The 19,783-nt window shown below is 40.7% G+C and overlaps 1 protein-coding gene across 1 annotated transcript; it reads right to left on the bottom strand.

Annotated features, from left to right (window-relative positions):
* Positions 1-16,857: 16,857 nt before the first annotated feature.
* On the bottom strand, positions 16,858-19,725 carry LOC126582890 (uncharacterized). The gene is made up of 2 exons (XM_050247126.1): positions 19,596-19,725; positions 16,858-17,211 (listed from the first exon to the last, which is right to left on the bottom strand). Exons 1-2 carry the CDS (start codon positions 19,707-19,709, stop codon positions 16,933-16,935), a joined length of 393 nt encoding a protein of 130 aa, XP_050103083.1. The 5' UTR covers positions 19,710-19,725; the 3' UTR covers positions 16,858-16,932.
* Between the last annotated feature and the right edge of the window lie 58 nt (positions 19,726-19,783).

Here is a 19,783-nt window from a genome sequence, read left to right as displayed (position 1 = left end):
ATCATCCTAAGACTCGACCCATTCTCTCTTATCCAGATCAATCCTTCTTGCAATAGGACTTGGCCAACCTGACTGGATGGCTCATGACCACTGGACGGCCCATAGTATTTTTGGAAGAGTTGTGGACCGAACATAAACCTACGTTCGGCCCACTAATATTATTTTTGGCCCAAACATTGCCCTCTCGCTTCTGAGGTCTTCAGCCTATAACTCATTAGCCGAGTTTCGACCTTGAAAAAGTGAAATCAAACCCTAAAGGTATCTTTAAAAGATGATGAAAATATTCCATCCACCAAGCGCATTTATGAAGCACGATTGCACGATCTTAATTTTGTTAGACACCCTGCCACGTGACGACTCATGAGCCTAATCATCTGTCATTAATAATGACCCTTGAAACGTGCAACCATTGAACCATCTCTTCACCATTAAATCCACCATCACACGCAAACATGCATCCTCAAACCACAAAAACCTCAATCCCTACACCTGGGTCTTCTGAATATCCATTATGATTATCAAATTTTTTGGTCGATTCTACCCCTTATTTAAAAAAAACAATGGTTGCTCTTCTTTCCAGAATGCGTATAAATACCCGACTCTTTTTCATTCAAACTTTACACTTTCAAAATTTTTGAATCTTTGTTGCCATTTGCTCTCATATCTCAGAAGATTTCGAAACCCAGAAAAATCCTTGAGTTCTTCAACAATGGCTTCCAACACTTTTATCACCAAGCTTTCTGAGGAGTGTGCTAAGTGCAAAGACTTCATCAACCGCAATGCCATCAAGACCTTACAGTTTGAAGGTGATTCAGTTGCTTCCCACCAGATATTAGGACCTCTTTTCAAAGACATTATCCTAGAGACCATTACTGAAATGCTCAAAGCCAACTGCTTGAAACCTTTGCTCGAGGGGTATGATTGGTCGAAGTCAGATTCGACCAAGCCTCAAGGAGCTTGGCCTTCAACCACTGCATCCTGGGTAGCTTGGGTCGAACGAATGGAGAAGTTCTTTAGCACATAATGGAAAACTCTTGGTATTTATGATGCTATCAAGCTCTCGACAATTGAGATTGCTATGGACCGAAAGCTTCTCATAGTAGCCCTGAGTTTTTGGTGCTCGGCCACCAACACCATGGTACTCATTCTCGACCCTATTGGGCCGATAGTGCTCGACATATCGGCCATCCTTGGCATTTTTCTGTCTAGTCTTCCAGGTAGTCCTTCCTGGGTATTAATTCAACTTAGACCTTAAAACATTATTTGAAGAACGCATCGTCGAAGCCCTAAAGAAGAAAAACCAAAAAGCCCCAAAAGAAGAAGTCCAGAAGCTGCACAAGAACTTTTTTAACTATAACACTCTCATCCATCACTTTGCTGGCCAAGGAGAAAAGGACATTCGGAAAAGGGAACATGAAGCTTTTCTATTCTACTGGTACAACAAATTTATTGTTTGTACCAAGTCAAATAAATGTTTGATCGAAAACATGCTCGTGGCCAAGGCCCTGGCCAGTGGTCACATCCTAGCTCTTAGTTCAGCTATCCTTGCCAACCTCACACGTTGCTTAGCCGAAACGACAGTCACCCGAATTAACCCACACCAGAACTGCCCACTCTGGGTTTTCCAATTCTGGTTGCAAGTTTATTTCGCCACAATGAGGCCAGAAATCCCCAGCTTCAAGACTACTAAAGCATTAGGTCTCCAATTCGCCTTCAGACCAGCTTCTCCACACTTGGCCAAAGAAATCTTTAAATACTTTTTCGACCTAGAAGATTCTCTTCCATCAAACTTCCATCCTCAGCCTGGGTTGAGACCGAAGACGCCGATCTTCAACAAAACTGGGGGTCGTTTGTGCTAACTCGTAACTTTCCCCTCAGTTGTGATACTCGGCGAGCAAGTTGGGAAATCTACCATCCCCACTTTACCGCTCAGTAACTTGGCTACCTCCAAGGAGACCATGTGCCCCTGCTTACCTCCCAATCTCTTCTAAGTCGAGAACGAGCAAGAATTTCAAGAAAGATGCACAAAACTCTGCCTTTGGCTGAACGTTCCTGAAACTCACAACACTAGCACTTTTGCTGAATGATGGGACGCATACATCCAAGAATTCTTTGGCACACTGGTCGAGGATGCCGTCAAAAAGATCTTCGGCAACCGTTCAAAGAAAGCTCCTGCCCTAAAATCCAAAGAAGCAACCCAAGGTATACGTCCTTTATCTATTTTCATCTCATGCCCAAAATTTTCATCCTAACTTGAGTCTATTTTCAGTGAGTTATTCAACAAAGCGGGCCAACACGACAGTGATAGTGCAGTAAAAAAAAAACCTGCTCTTCCAAATAAGACTGCAGCTGCTCAAGCTTTTGTGGTCTTTCCTACACCAGCGGCGACCACTACTGTGCCAATCATGTCGAGCAAACAGCCTTGCCCTGAGACAAAAAAGGCCAGAAATGTTGCCCAACCTAAAAAAGAATGCAAAGAAATGTGAGCGAGAGATTCTTGTGATCTCAAATCAAACTACAAGGGCAACTGCTCCTAGCGTTTCCCCCTCCTGTTGTTGAGGCCTCGGCAAGAAGACTGCAAAATCCTCCAATGGCTCAGGCGACTGAAGTACAACCCATTCTCCCAGCCATGATTAAACCAATTGTTGCTTAATTGGTCGAGGTGTCTACCGCTCCGAAACTGGCTGTTACTCCTGTTATCGGTTCAGTAACTGCTACCGTTAGGAAAGTGGCCATTTTGGTCGAGAAAAACCCTCCCCCAAATCCAAAAACCAAGCCAGTAGTCATTCTTAAGGAAAAGGTATGATCATGTAGCTGGCAACTTTTCCTTTTAACTAGATTTCGAATACTAACAACTTTTATTTCAAGACGACGACAACGAAGAAATCCCTCTATCAAGTCACCCTCGACACATTAAACCTTCTACCACCAATCCTCCACATGTGGTTAAGGCGACTGACCAGGTCGATCCTCCTGCGGTCGATTGTGGAAAAATGCCTTTTGTTGAGCCTGAAACAACAGTAGAGACACCAATCCATCCACAGGATCAAGACCTTGGCATTCATCTACAAGAAGTCACTTCGGCTTTTGTAAGGCTCGATCCCTTTCTCTTGTTAATTTTACTATAACAATTCTAAACCAAGAAAAAATATTAAATGTCAGGTGACCGATTATTCATTTCATTGAAAATTCTATTCGCCGATGGGTATTATCTATATTTCCTAGCCATCTCAGTGGTCGTCGAACATAGATAACCTTCATCAGTCACGTGAATTGAGAAGTAATCTTAAACACTAGGCTCGGCCATTAAGCTCTTTAGGTTCGAGCAATGAACCAAGGGATATGGTCGAAGTCTTCTCTCAACAGGTCTACAACAAATTTTCTCTGCTATATTCTTTACGATTTTCCTTTTGCCTAAAACCTTTTCATGTGCAGCCTTTATGGAAAGTCAAGCTTGACATTCTCCTCTTGAATACTTCTGGAGTAACCAGGCCATCTGCTGCGTCGACCGAGCCTTCCGCGGTTGAATCCATTGCCTTCGCCAAGTTGCAGGAACTCATATCCCTTTCTGCCTCATAAGTCCTTCAATGTAAAGGCATCGACTCTGTAGGAAAGTGCCTGAACGATCTTGCAGCTGGTGGCTTACTGAGCACCGAGAATGTCATCCACATATCCGATATCCTGAGGCGGACTCGACAGTTCTTTACTTCTTTTGAAATGGCTCTCCGGGCCGAGGACTACATAAAGGCTGCAAAGACCGCTCACGAAGCCAGTTGGTAGGAGGTTGAGGCCATTAAAGTAAAGAAAACACAGCTGGCCAACTTTTTAATCATATCGTCTAGCTACAACGTCAAATTGCCGAGCTTCAACGGTAAAGGTTGACCGTCGTTTCAGATCTTGAACAGAATTTTAAAGCAAATAAAGCTTGGCTAACAGGCTTCGTGGTTGGCACAAGGCAGATCCAACAACTTCAACTTAACAAAAGGACAAGGCAAACGGAAGTCATAATAGGCGAAGTAAGGTGGTTGGAACTTAAGGCCACTATTGAAGTCTTCCTTCCTTCGACCCCTTAGGATTTTGGCCTTAGGAATCTTTTGTAACTTCCACTTGTACACCCTTTTTGCAAAATTAATGAAATGATCCTTTTATTGTCACGTCTCCCAAGTGACTAGATAGTATTTCTTTAGAAATTTCCCGTTAATCAGCAATTTATGAATTAAACCAGTCCGATCTTTAAGGTGGTATGCCCCATTACCGAGAACCTTGTGAACGACAAACGGTCCTTCCTAATTCGGCAACCATTTACCAAACCTAGGGACTTTAATCCCCACGGGCAGCACAGTTTGCCAAAGCAACTCTCCCTCACCAAATGTTTTTTGTCTGACTTGATGATTATAGGCTCATTCAACAATCTTCTTATATGCCACCAATAAATTATAAGCGTCAAGCCGAATTTCTTCCAAGTCTTCTAACTCTTGTCTCATGGCCTACCTGTACTTGGCACTGAACAAATTACTTTGTTCAATCGCTCGCAACGAATTTATACTTAGCTCGACCGGTAACATTACATCGTGTCCATAGGTTAACTCGTATGGGGTCATCCCGGTGGCTAATTGGAACGAAGTTCGATAAGCCCATAACGTTTCGTTTATCTTTAAATGCCACATACCAAGCCTCTCTTTTAACATTTGTTTGAAAATACCAATCAGAACCTTATTACTTGCTTCGGTCTGCCCATTCGGCTACGGGTAATACGGCGTAGACTCGTATGTAAAGATCATACCATTATCTGTATACTCCTTAAACCTATCGGATGTAAAGATCGTACCATTATCTGTTTTGATTGTTTCTGATACGCCAAATTTCCACGATGTTTTCTTCTACAAAATTACAGACTTCTTTAGATGTTAACTCGGCATATGACTTGGCTTCGACCTATTTGGTGAAGTAATCCGTTGTGACGAGTATCCATGCATGCTTCACTGACCTGGAAGATGGTGCAATTTTGCCGATTACATCCATGGCCCATCCTCTGAACGGTCATGGTTTGGTGACTGAATGAAGTGATTTGGCCGGGACTCTCTATATTAGCCCATGAATTTGACATTGTACACATGCTTGTGCGAACTCAATACAATCCTTCAATATAGTCGGCCAGAAATAGTCGTGTCGACGAAGTAACCATCGTATCTTTCATCCGGACTGATAAGCCTCGCAAATTCCTTCATGGACCTCTGTGATTGCTTGAGCAGCCTCCTGAGGGCCGAGGCATAACAGTAACAAATCGTCCTCACCCTTTTGGTATAATTCATTTTGGTACATTACATAGTTCGTGGCATGAGCCCTTGTCTTACAGTCGTGTTTGCCATTGGGATTGTCAAGATACCTTATAATTGACTTTCTTCAGTCATTTGGCATTATCTCGACTGCGCAAACCTCTATAGGGTCCTTCCGCTTCAACAACGAAGGTAAGGACATGACTCATGTATGGATCACGCAATCTCGTTGGAGAACTTGCTGATTTACCAAGGCCGGGTGTGTTCGTCGTGACACAAGTATTTCTCAGCCTAGTTTGCCCTCTAAGAGTTGTGCTCCGGAGGCTAATTGAGCTAATTCATCAGCGTCAATGTTATGAACTCGTGAAATATGTTTGAAAGTAACATCGTCGAATGACTCAGCCAAATAGCTGGCAACCATGTGATAAGGCACTAAAGTACAACTCATGCAACTAAAAGTCTCATTAAGTTGGTTAATCACGAGTTCGGAATCACCGAGAATAGGGACATAGGTTGCCTGAAAATCGTGCAGGACACCAAGGCTGATGATAAGGGCTTCGTATTCGGCCTGATTATTTGTACAATCGAAATCGAGCTTGAGAGAAAAATAACAACGGTTATGATTTGGGGATTGAATAACGATCCCAATGCTGGTCGAGACTGAAGTACTAGAACAATCAAAGTACATCGTCCAGTAATTATCACGTGTTTCCACCATGCCGATGTCAACGTCATTGCCCCCAAAACCATATGGTGAGGGATGTTGGGCCAAGAAATCGGCCAACACTTGGCATTTAACAGCTTTCTGGGGCACATATTGCAAACTGAATTCAGATAGTGCCATTGTCCACTTTCCGATTCGGCCTTTAACTATTAGCCAAGTGAGCATGTGACGAATGACATCGGTCTGGGCGATGACCTGAGTGACCGACAGGAGCATGTGAGTTTTGATGCAGCAAAAAATAAAGCTAGGCAGAGCTTTTCGACGGTGGAATAATTAATCTTCGATGGGTTGAGATTTCGGCTAAGATAAAAAATGGCATGTTCTCGCCCATCATCATTGTCCTGTGTAAGAAGGCATCTGATGGATTCTTCGACCGTTAAGATGTACAACTTGAAAGGGCTGCCACGTCGTGGTGGGACCAAGACGGGTGGAGTCGTGAAGGAGACCTTAATCTGCGTAAAAGCCTATTGGTGTTCTGCATGTCATTCGAATATGTCAGAATCCTTAAGTTTCAAGAGCATGGAGAAGGCTTTCATTTTTCCTGTCGAATTAGCAATGAATCGACGGAGAAAGTTAATCTTGTCGAGCAACGACTGTAGTTGTTTCTTAGTCATCAGGGGTTGAGCGTTGATGATTGCTCGAGCCTTATTTTCGTCTACCTCAATACCATGATGACGTACAAGGAATCCTAAAAAATTATCGGCTGATACGCCGAAAGCACATTTGGTGGGATTCATTTTAAGGTTGTGATGGTGCATATGCAGGAAAACCTGATGGAGATCATCCAAATGTGTTTGCCGACGTTCTGATTTGATTACAACATCGTCAATGTAGACTTCGACAATGGTACCAATCAAATCATGGAAGATAGTATTCATGGCTCGTTGGTATGTGGCACAAGCGTTCTTGAGGCCGAATGGCATGACGACCCATTCGTATGTGCCAAGTGCCCCCGGGTAATGAAAAGCGATCTTATGGACATTAGCCTCGATAATGAAAATCTGGTTATAACCAGCATGTCCATCCATAAAGGATAAGATCTCATGGTTTGCTGGTGCATCGATTAACAAATCTGAAATTGACATTGGATATTCGTCTTTAGAAGTTGCTAAGTTTAATTTTTGAAAATCAATACAGATACACAAGGCATCACTTTTCTTTAAAACTGGGACGATGTTTACCAGTCATTCGACGTATCGAGCTATCCAAATAAACCCATCTTTTAAAAGTCGAATGAGTTCGTCTTTTATGCCAAGTTGTACTTCAGTTGAGAATCGTCGAGGTGGTTGGCGGAATGGTTTACACCAAGGTTTGATGCGTAGTTCATGTTCAACTAGTGCTCGATCTAAACCAGGAATCTCATGGTAGCTCCAAGCAAAACAATCTTTAAATTCTTTAAGCAAATTACAAAGCTTGGTTTTTACATGTTGGGGTAACAACACACTAATGAACAAAGGCCGTGGGTCTTCAACCGTTCCAACATTTATTTCCTCTAAGGGATTCTTGACCTGAGGCTGACTATCCTCAAGCTCGGCTGGTGCAGCCTGAACTTTGTCTAGTGAAAGTACTATGTTGTTGTCTCATTTGACAAAAAATTCGACTAAGTTTAAGCCCGAATTTGGTTGTTTGGAAATAGCATACCAATAGGCCATCAGTCGTTCCATGGTAGATGAAACCGCGGCCTAGCGTCTATCCTTGCTGTCTTTAGACATCAGTGCCTACGATCAGATCGGCAACCCAAGTTTCGTCGAATCCTGATGAATAGTCTTGGCGCCTACCTCGATTTCTTTCTGTACTGAAATTCTCAAGGTTCTAAAAAGCGTTACGCGCTAATCGGGTGACAGGCTAGCGCCTAGCGCCTAGGTGGCTAGGCGGGGTCTAGGCGGCCTAGGCGGATTTAAGTAATTTTATTATACATCATATAAATTAATTCAATTTACTACATAATATGTGAATATACATTGAATAATATGTTATTTTTTAGACCTTTTGTATTATTTTCTAAGCCTATAAATTTTTTTGGGCCTTTTTCATTAATAAAATGTAAGGTTTGGATCTTGTATTCCTTGTTTCACCATTGAATAGAATTGTCCAGTCCATTATAGATGGGTGCAATGGACCCTAACCAAAAACCCAAAGCCATCTAATCCATTTGTCATCTTATATTTCCTAAACCAATCAGTGCATTTACCGACTCACCTTTTTCACAATAAAACCCTAAGTTGCTCACTGCAAAAACCATTGCCGCCGTCAGCCATATCATCACATCTGCAATTACAGATCCATACTCTCTCTCGTCTGGTAAACCATCATCACACTGAGAGGGAGACAGCGAGCCGCAAAAGTAACTGGTGCTGAAAGCGAAAATGGTGGAATCTCAACATCTACTGGTGTGAGTGAAACTCTTAACTCTCGACTCAAAAGCCTGATTAATAAAAGCCATGTTGTGTTGTTATGAAGGGAAAACCAGATGAACCTAAGTGTGGTTTCAGCCAAAAGGTGGTCGATATCCTTGTGCAAGAAAAGGTGGACTTTGCTTAGGGAGAGAAAACGATGAGGCGCAAAGCACCCAAATTGGCCAGAATCCGCCTGCTTCTTGCTAGACCAGTCATATTTTCCTAGGCCGCCCAGACCATCCAGCTTCCTTTTAGCCCGTCTAGCATCTATTTAGGCCGCCCAGGCGTCCGCCTCACGCCGCCTAATAACTTTCTCGATTTATTAAACGATTTTGGGTTAATCGGGGTGAAGCACCGTTGTCTAGCGCCTAGGCGCCCGTCTAGAGCGTTTATTAGAACATTGGAAATTCGAGTTGGTCGTCCTTCCTCATTCAAACCCTATAGGGTAATATAACTGACGTGATCATCGTAGTATCGTGCCTAAATCATATTAGCTTCAAATGGCTGATTGTCGGCCGAGTGAACAACAACGGGTGCTGTCCCAAAAGATGAGAACTTGATATAATAAAAAAGGGATGCAATTTGTTTGATGGATCAAATCCCGACCGAGCAATGCATTATACTCGATCTTGGAGTCAACGATAGAGAATGCGGTCATATGATTGCGACCTGCAATGCTGACCTTTAAAGGAAGCACTCCCTTGGTCTGAGACTTGTTGCCGACAAAGATGCTTATGGTTATTCCTGATGGAATAAGTTCGTCGTTAGATCGTCGTAGTGCCTTCATGACGAAGACGGGCATGATATTGACCGTAGCCCCACAATCGACGAAGATTTTAAAGATTGGATAACCTTTAATATGGGCCGTGACATACAATGGCTTCAAATGTTAAAGATTAACCAAAGAAAATGGGGAAATAGTATGGCCAGAGCTGCTTTGAGTCTGTCAGCTTTACTCACTTGTTCATCTTCTTCGGTGGCGATGAAATCGACTTGTGTTGCTTCCTCGGCAACCACATCCCCATCCAAGGAATTTGGTTAGTGTGGGGTTGGTTGAAATTCAGCAAGTAGGACATGGACCATGCTGATTTCCATATTTTCAATGACTGAATGACCCATCGGGTCTTGGTCATTATCCTTCGGTTATCGAGTGCGGTATCATGCTTTGGAGCATCCTCGACCTAATCATCTCTCACTTCATCAGGTACCTGCTCTAATGGTATTTCAACTGAACCTATTTCATTCTGGCTATCATTCTCGAACTTGTTCATTGTTGGGGTTTGATTTTGTCTCTGCAGTGCTTTACGGGCTCGTTCTTCATAGGCTATTTAGGTATCCTTTGTGTCTAGGTAGGCATCCAAACGTGCCACACGATCCTTCTCATCGGCCGTAAGGCCGAAAAGAGATACGGCTGAGAAAACTTCGAAATGATGTCATAAATATTGAAGGTCCTCAAAAGAAAAAGGAACTTCGGCTATGTTTATGTCTGTGTCCGGGTCAGCCGCAAAGTCGAGGACTCGAGCTTCACATATGTGTTGGAACCTGGCCTTCATTGCTGGATCAGTAGTTTTTTTAATAATCTGTTTAGCATTAGGGCAAGTTGGTGCCAGGTCGAGGGTTTCTTGACATGCCTTGGGTAGGCCATACAAGTCATTGGCAGAATGTTTCTTGTGAAATTCTCGCATATACTCCAATGATTCACCGAGGAATGAAGGGTGTAGATTCCGTCGAACTCTTATTAACGGCTCTTACGGGGTTAATAGGGGAAGTTTGCCTTCGGCTTTTTTCTGAAATGCTCGACACGAGCTTTCATTTCCTCGGGCAGAAGGAGGAGTTTAATGCGCTTCTCAGACTCTTCAATGGTTGTTTCAAAGTCGTGAACAATTACCCTTTTCCCTTGAAGTGATTCGGCCATAACTGTCGGGGTTTCTCGGTCATCTCCATTTCCTGCTGCTTCTTTAGGCTGCCATTTGGTAGCCAAAGTAGCTTGTGCAGCCTGTCATCGAGCCATGCAGTCTATCCATTGGCGTAGACGTTTCTGAGATTTGGATAATGCAGTATACATACCAGTGGGAGAATTGTAACTATACCAACATTGGTCGCGTGGCTCAGGTGGCTTAAAAGTTTTTTGATTCACCGATGAACTTAAGCTACTGGAGTTATGCGAGTAATAATCCTCATTATAAAATGGTACATCGAAATCAAGATGCCGTCTGGCTTAGGTGGGGGCGTCCGTTCGTATGTGAGGGCCGAGCCTATCGAACACTTTCTGGCGCTGGCCTCCGCCAAGTTCCTTTAGAGGTGTTGATGCTATCTTGGATGTTTGCCATGGTGTTGGAGCCTAAGGTCGTCTCTTCTTTGGTTCGATTATGATGACGTGTGTTTTACAACTGCTGCACAAAACCATCGGTACATCAATTTCTTTTGCACTGGAGTCTAACATAGATTCGACTATGGCCGGTCTCGAAAACTTTGTGGGTGGTTCGTTGGAAAATAGATCAATCTTGAGTCGCGGTCGAGAGTTCTGCTTTGGGACATGTTGGATTGGAACGAACTCGGCATTTCCTTTCCCTTTGCTTTTAGGCAAATGATCATCTACCATGCCAACTGTCGCCGAGGGGAAGGGATTAGCGTCGACAATCATCTGTTTTTCAGGAAATTTGAGCTTACCTTTATCAATCCAGCTTTGAATAGCATCATGGAACATGACGCAGTTATTTGTGGTATGCTTATTCGAGTTATGGTACTTGCAATACGTTTTTCTTTTCAACTCTTCGGCCTTAGGAATGTTGTGTCCTGGGCGAAGTTTGATGATCTTCGCCAGCAACAACTGGTCGAAAATTGCATTGGCCTTGGTGATATCAAAAGTGTAAACTTTTGATGTTTTAACTATCTCTTCAGAGGCCAAACAGGTTTTGGCATCCTTGGAATTAATTTGAGTCAATGCCTTGAAAACATACGGTTTATCTATCACTATCTCGGCCGCATCCACACTGACGTATTGGGAATCCTCGCCTTCGACCGATGCGTAGCTAATCGTGGGATTTTTGTAAATCGTTCCTCGGGATGGGGACTTCGAGATCTTTTCCTCTCAAAGTAAATAATCATACCGCTCAACGTGTTGGACCACTTCATACATATCTCGGAAGTTTGCCCCTAAGAATTTCTTTTTATATTCCACATCCAAGCCATTTAGAGTGATTCTGACGAATTCAACTTCAGGGAAAGGTACTCGGCACTAGTTTCTGGCCGATTTGAACCTCGTTAAGTATTCCATTGGCGATTCGTTAGATGCCTGAACCATCCTAGCCAGCGATGAGACTGACATTTCCATCCCCAGCCTATAGAATTGTTCATGGAACTTTTTGACCAGTTCCTCCCAACTCTAGATAGAATTAGGCGGAAGGTTGATGTACCACGTGAATGTCGAGCCTGTCAAAGAGAAGTTGAATAGTTGCAGTTTATGGAAGTCACTATTCATATCTCCATGTGTTTTAACGAGGACAGGGACGATTCTCTAGTAAAAAGGCTGAAGTTAGGAATCTTAAAGCCTTTGGGATATTCGAACTTTTCCACATAAGCTGGATATGGATGGATAAATTTTAGGAACTTCTGCCCCTTTTTCAAGGCCGAATCGATCATCCTTTAAACCTCGATCATATCGATGGATGTTGTTTCCACTTTCTGGCCGGATTTGTTTGTCCTGCTGCTTGATCCTCATCTTTTTTCCAAGTCAGTTGCTTTAAGCCGAGTAGATCCTGTTTCGGCTTATAGCGGACTACTTTTGAATGGAAGTTGTTGAGACTAATCAACAGGCCCACCTTCAAAGGCTTTACTAACCAGTAGTTCGAGCAATCTGGTGTGTGTATCACCATTATTTGTATCACCTCGAGCAAATTGTTTATTTTTTGGTTAATTATCTGTTCAACCTGTTGAGATTGCTCATCGAGTCGCCTTTGAAGGAACGATCTAGTTGGGGGATCAGAGCCTTCATCGCAGTTATCCACTATCCTTTCAACGAAAACACCTGCGGTTTTGTTGGGAATTTCTGTGTTGCAAGGCTGGGTAGACAAACTTCTTTTTTTCGGTGTGTTACACTTGCAACCTTAGGTGTCACATTAACAAGAGGATTTTCTGCAGATGACAAATTATGTCTGGGGCTCTGACCTGGTAAGTCGGTTGTTGACTTTCCCATGATTGTTTTCTTCTTTACCGATCATGTTTCGACGGGCATGAACTTCGTAGTTTTAGCACTGGATCCCACCGAGCGTGCAGAAATGTTGACCCTAAAAACTACCAAACCTACGTGGCGCGAAGGCCGAGTAATTAATAAGCTAATTACGACCTTCGGTTGTGTGCAGAGCGTGCCAACTTGTCGACCGAGCTCAACTAGGGAGTAGAATGTATTATGTGGTGTTGAGCACAATGCTGCTTCTTAATCTTGCGATTGCGGCCGAGGAAGGAACACGTATCGACCTTTGGGTTCTAGAGCTTGAAGACAAGGCTACTAGGCTTGCGAAGTTCACAAATCGTCGGTGCCGGGTTCGGTCACGGTGATTATATTTGTAAGAGTATAAGCACGCCAAACTGGTACCAAACTATACGGACACAAGTACTCAAAAGAGATGTATGTCTTAATGGTGAATGTGGTTCGGCCATCAGAATGCCGAACTTTAAAACTTACTTGTGAATATCCTATCATAAAACAACTCGACGTTCAATATGCCGAGCCCTGTAACTTGTAACACCTCACTTCGCTGAAAAGGCTAATAAGATGACATCTTCCAATAAAGATTTGAAAATCCTTCTCGACCGAGACTTGGATAGGTAACCAGTCGATCTCGATGCAATGATGTTTATCCAAACTGAAGTTGCTTCGCGGTCGGCTGATTCTATGGCAACAATGTTGTTTATTCAAACTGAAGATGTTCGCTGGTTGCCTTCATAGTCCTGTTTGTCCAAACTAAAGATGTGTCGGCAAAAAAATAAATAAAAATCTCAAGGTTGTTGAGAGGTTTCGCGTAGAGCGAGAGTTTGCGCTGGGCAGTTTGTGTGTTGAATCGGAGGGGCTTAGAATGATGCACCCCCTTCTTATTTATAGCAGCTAATCTCATCCTGGCCAAACCAGAACTATACTCGGATTAGGATTCTTTATCCTAATCTAACCAAGTCTCAGCCAATCCTACCTCCATTACGACCTTGAACCAAACTCTTTATCCAACCACATTCACTTCTCAAATCTCAACATCCTCACTCCATTAAGACTCATTATCATCCTAGGACTCGGCCCATTTGCACTTATCCAGATCAATCCTTCTTGTAATAAGACTTGGTCGACCTGATTGGATGGCTCATGACCACTGGACAGCCCATAATATTTTTGGAAGAGCTGTGGACCGAACATAAACCTACGCTCAGCCCACTAATTTTATTTTGGGCCCCAACAAGTTTCTAGAGACTTTATAAACTTCAAGCAATATTTTCACTAATCGTAAAAATTTGAACGTGATATTAACAATTCGAACTGTTTATCTTTTTGCATCCGCTAAAAGATCATGTTTTAAAAATAAAATAAAATTTGGAAAACCGAAATTCAGTGAGAAGAATGGAGTATAAACATAAACGACAATCAACGGTTAAATTTAAATCTATGGGTTATGGGATAATAGTGGTGAATTTCTGAGTTGACCACTTCACAAAAATTGTAGAGTTCGTCATTACGAGCGTTTGTATATTTTTCTTTTTATATTTTTCACATTGTACATTAATTTTATAAATAAAAAAAACTACTAAAAAAAGTTACTATAATAATAGTCATTTTTTGAAGTAATATTTATGTGATAATGTGGTATGTAGATACTAATTGAGCATTATGTTTTTCATTAGATTATTTATTGATTTAAAATATATTTTCATTAACGAGTAATGAGCCGAGTCATATTTAAGGGTAATATGACCCGACCCATTCGCTAATATTAATAGATCGATTTCAGGTCGGATCATATTATCCATTTATTTTAATAAGTGTTACATGACATACCAGTTGAGATATAAGATATTCACGAAAACAATACGACACAAATATTAGATCTACTTAATAAAATAAAAATGATCAAGTCCATGTTTGAGTAGGATCCAGCCTTGCGAGGAGGAAAAGGGTCCACAATTCCTTATTGGAGTAGGACCTGGCATAGCAAGATGAAAAATGTTTTGGAAAGCATGCAATGGACCTTAAGGTTGAATAATCATGGGGCCACTATTGGATGATCTAACAAGCAATGGTCTCGGCCTAGTGAGAAGCCGTTGAGAAGCGACCCGATCTAATGCAAATAAATTATAGTTAATATATTGCTGAAGGAAAATTTAGAGTGAGGATAGGAGAGGGTCGTCAAGAAAGCGAAAATAGGGAGTTGAGTTGTTGTGAATTGTACATGTTCTCTTGTGGCCTTATGCCTTTATTTATACTAGTTATGTGGACTTTACTTACTTCATAATTAATACAAGTAACGAAGGAATTAGATATCCTAGATCTTATTGAGAAGTCACCCGATCTAATGCAAATTGGTGAAGGAATTTGATCGGTATAGACAATACACTCGCGTAACTAAGTTAGGGTTGCATGTATGTAAATATAAGTTCACTAAAACCTGACAATGTAAAACCCAATGCAAAACAAAATCCAATGTCTCAAAAAAAGGTAAAAAGTGCAAAGTCAATGTTTAAAGTAACCAAGCACTGATTAATGTTCACAGAGTATGACCAGCCTGAGATAGGTGTCTCACTAAAACCTTGTCAGATTAGCAAAACTCAATGGAAAAATGCTCATGAACAAATGAAAAAAAGTACCTTAAGGTCAACTTGGTATTTATCAGATACTCCCTTAGAAATCAACAAAACTCCCTAATTAGATTGCAATTGTAAATCGGACAATTTCCGCATTTCAGTTCCTCATATGAGCTTCTAAAAACTAAACATCGGCAATGACTTGATGAAAAGATCATCGAGTTTTAACTAAGTAAAAATAAAATAAAATAAAGGCCTAGTGGTTTAAAATGAATGACGAGTTCCTCGGCTAGTGGCATCTTAAACCCGCACTCAATCTTCCTGACCTAGCAACATTTCGAACATATGGGGTTGGTGGCTATAACCATGTAAGGTGAACTTGCAATCCGAAACCGACAAAAGCTTAAAAGCCTGGATTCAATGTACACGGAGGAGGATACTTAAGGTAGTTTGCACATCACGAAGTTTATAAAATGAAAGGATAATAGGGCCAACTTCAACCAACCCAGAAGAGGATTCAAGCGTGCCAAGTGCAAAGTGCGAAGATAGATGCAAGGGGGCTATCCAGGGAGACCATCTCCCTATACTTAATTTGGGAAAACGATTTCAACCCACCTCCACCTCTTGTCACCATCTTCACCCACTTACTTATTTTTATTTATTAATTCTCTTTTAGTTATTTTATGGCCACCCAACATTTTGTCAAATGCATGCAGCCAACTTCAAAATTTAAAATTAAACGACTAATGTGTTGTAATAAGAAATGAATATTTAGGCGTAGAAGGATTTTAAATAAATTTTATTATCTAAATACACCCCAAGTCATTTTTAACATTAGATAACATATGAAGCGATGTTTAGGCCTTGAAGGGTTTCAAGTAACATTTTAGGCATATTTCTACCTATACCTCTTAGAACTTCATTTTGATCTCACTTTGTCCGATGTAACTCAAAAGTCATTATTTTACTCTCTGAAACTCAAAAGTCACAACTTTCAAAGAAATTGAAGAGATGACAACTATAAAAAAGAAATCGATTAGCCTACCGCACCCAAATCAACCCACATAAGAAATTAACATATCTAAGGCAATGTGGAGGGAATTTTGAGTTTTGTAGAGAGGGAAATGGGATCAAAATCGAGTTTCAGAGGACAAAGTGAAGCGGACTTTGAGTTTTAAGAAGTAAAATAACGATTTTTGAGTTACAAAGAGCAAATGAGATTGAAATCAAGTTTCAAGGTATATAACTAAAACTAAGCCAAAATTTATTATTTGAATACACTCCCAAGTCTTTTATGACTAAATAACTAGCATTCTAAGAATCTTTATAGTGAAACTTGGTTCCATTTTTTATTGTTGAACAAAATTCTAACCACTAAAGGCTATATGAAAAATTATTTTTTCTACGAATAAAAAAATAACCAAAGACTATAGAATTCATCGGTCGATAGTCCATGGCACATAAGTGGTGGCTAGAATGGTTTCATGCATGGTTAAAATGTGGTTTGGCTTCTATTTTCTTTTCTTTTTATAAAAATAAAAAATAAAAGAAGGATAGTTCACCCTTTTGAGAGTCGAGAAAACTCGTAGAAGCATTTTAGTCTTTCATTGGCCACCATCGTGCGATTCATCAATGCCAAGAATTGAATTCAAAATGTGCTGTGTAGAACAAGAGTCTGAAATTCTTCACTAACTATTAAACCACCACGTGATAGTTAGTCGATGCTTCTATTTTAAGTAAGACAATACATGCTTTAAATAAATAACGATGGGCCTTGCGCTGACATTGGATCAGCTGGGCCTTGCGCATGAAATGGAGCTGGAGTGCTGCTGCTGAAGGCCTTTTTGAGGCTGCACGAGATTGGGCTGCAGGGGCTGGCCCACGGGGAGAAAAGGCTGGGGAGGGACACCGGGTGCAGGGACGGCAGCGAGCATAGCAATAGTGCTGGGTCAGTTTTCGTTTGTGCCTCGAAAATCATGAGACGCGACCGCAAATCAGGGAACTCCGGTAGGGGGAGAGTTAATAATAGCCGCTGCAAATTTTGAAAAATCAGGATCAAGACCTTTAAGGACAAAGCTCACCAAATCAGTATTAGAAACATGTTGATTAATAGGAGCAAGAGAACAATAAACTTAGCCTGGTGAAAAGAATCAGAGATGGAGCGGGAAAGGGCGGAGCTACCTAAGGCCCAGAGGGGGCATCCGCCCCCACTCAGATTTTTGAACGATGAAAAAAATTGTCATGACAATTAAAACAACAATTACATTTTTGATTTTGGTTTCAAATATTCCACATTTTCTAACTTAAATCAAACTTAATTGAATTGGGGATTTCATAAATAGATTGGATTCAACCGATGAAGTATCATAACTTGATATAAAAATTTTACTCTGCAAAGTATTTTATATGAATTTACTTCATCCATTCGTTTGTGGCATTACAATTTAAAATTTAACATTTTAATTTAGAGATTTTTCATTGTACATAACCCTCAACAACTTAACACCCATTATTTTACTTGGTTGTTTTAGGACGCCCCCAGTCAAAAACATTTCTAGCTCCGTCCTTGAGCGGGAGCCTTTCGTAAGTGCCAGAAGTTGAAACCGGAGATTCACGGCATTAGTCAGTGAAGCCTGAGAAAAATGCATATGGATATCTTTGGCAGAGGTTTTGCCAATAGTAAGTGACAAAATAGGTTCAACAAGAGTGGAAGTCAAATAACTGACAACTGGTTGATCAGTCTGAACAGGTTCCTTGTTAGTAGCAGGAAGAGTGGCGTAGGGATGAGTAATGGTTATGGCGAGCGGGTAACCGCGGTTATTTATTTATAATCGTTTATTCTCGTACCTGCATAACTGTTTATTCGTTGGGTAATTGTCTAAACGGTTATACTCATACCCTTAACCGTTTATAAACGATTAACCATACATATAACCGTGCACCCATTTAACCATAACCGTTTAGTACCCGTTTACCCATTTATCCATTTTTAACTCGTTTATCCTCTCTTTTTTACCATTTACTCATTTTTCACCCGTCTACGTGTTTTTTTAACAACTTGAAAATTAAAAAAGAAAAATTTGTCATAATTTTCTTTTTCTAACAATTAAACACCGTTATAGGTACATTCATCATTCATTTTCGCATTTTAATTTTTTAAGTCCTTATATCATTTCAATAATTGAAATAATAGTTTATTGACGATATTTTTAATTGTTAACAATGAAGGTAATATAAAATTTACTAAGTATTATTGGGTTACGAAAATTATTAAAATACAGTATTCTTGGGTTATTTAACTCAAAATGTATGGTATTAACATAATATATATATATATTTAATGGACCATGAAATTTACACTATGTTTGGATGAGGGAAATAAACTTGGAATTTGTGTAAAAGTTAGAATTTATAAATTAATATACACCAATTCTCTTGTTTGGATTCATAACCATAGAAATTTAGAATTTCCGCATGGAAAAAAACTTTGAATTTGGGACCTCCAATTCTCAAGTTTAAATTCTATGTAAATAGGTATCATTTCTCAATTTCTATGATTGAGAGTTTAAAAATAACAAATTCCGTATTCAATTCCATTGTTCTTTTAGGTTAACCAAACAAGAAAATTCACAAATTCTAGAAAATAAAATCTTGTCATTTTAATTTCCATCATTTTGAAATTTCTTAGTAATCTTAAATTTCTTCATCCAAACATAGTGTTAAAGTGGTTAAGGAAAACTATATTATATTAGTTACAGAAATAATGCATTATAGTCAATAGCATTGATCTAAGTATTGTCCGATAAGGAACATGGTTTGTATTAATTTTAAATATATAAAATAAATGGGTAAACGGTTACCCGTTTATAACCGCGGTTAATACCCATAACCGTCTATTTAAATTTTACGGGTAAACGGTATACCCATAACCGTTTATTTATCTAAACGGTTACCCATAATTGTAACCGTAAAATTTAAATGAGCAGGTAACCGTGGTTACCCATAACCGATGGATATTTGTCCATCCCTAAAGTGGCGGCAGGGGCCAGTGTCGTGGCATCAACATAGCCAAATAAATTATGACCAAGAAGAAACAACTTCATTTGACTAAGCCAAAAGAGGTAGTTGGAATCGGTGAGTTTCGGAAAGTGAGCAACGTTAGGACCGGAGAGAGAGGTCTAGTGAGGGTAGAGGGTGAAGAAGCTTGTGTAGCCATGGGGAATAGGGAGTAGGTGGGCACGGCAAAGGAAAGACAACTTGGGGAATATTAACTTAGAGGGGTACGGCAAATTGGGAAGAAAGAGGAAGGAGGCTAGGGTTGTACTAGGAAAAGGGAACCTAAAACTAGTAATACCACATAGAATTGTAATTCCATGATTTGATAACACAATATTACAAATATAACTAGCAGCCTACCATCCCAGCCGCCATCGGAGCACTTCCAACCGAGCAGCCTCCATCCCAGCACGAACCAACACCTCCAGGAGACGCTCCAAGCCACAAAATCGGAAAATAAGAAATCTTCAACATCCACTAACAGCCACAACAGAGATCTAAACCACAAAACAAAGGAAGCCAGTGGGAAATTACATCCCACGGGCAAA

The sequence above is a fragment of the Malus sylvestris genome, chromosome 9 (assembly GCF_916048215.2).
Source record: "Malus sylvestris chromosome 9, drMalSylv7.2, whole genome shotgun sequence".
Lineage (NCBI taxonomy): Eukaryota > Viridiplantae > Streptophyta > Magnoliopsida > Rosales > Rosaceae > Malus > Malus sylvestris.
The sequence above is the reverse complement of the archived record's forward strand: the minus strand, read 5'-3'. Positions and strand labels throughout refer to the sequence as shown.

Bases quoted from the DNA above. Each gene is read 5' to 3' on its own strand.
- LOC126582890 (XM_050247126.1), bottom strand. From the start codon at position 19,709: ATGTTGAAGATTTCTTATTTTCCGATTTTGTGGCTTGGAGCGTCTCCT. The intron at 17,212-19,595 runs GTAGGCTGCTAG...CAAAATTTGCAG, and splicing joins CTCCGATGGCGGCTGGGATG to CGGCTATTATTAACTCTCCC.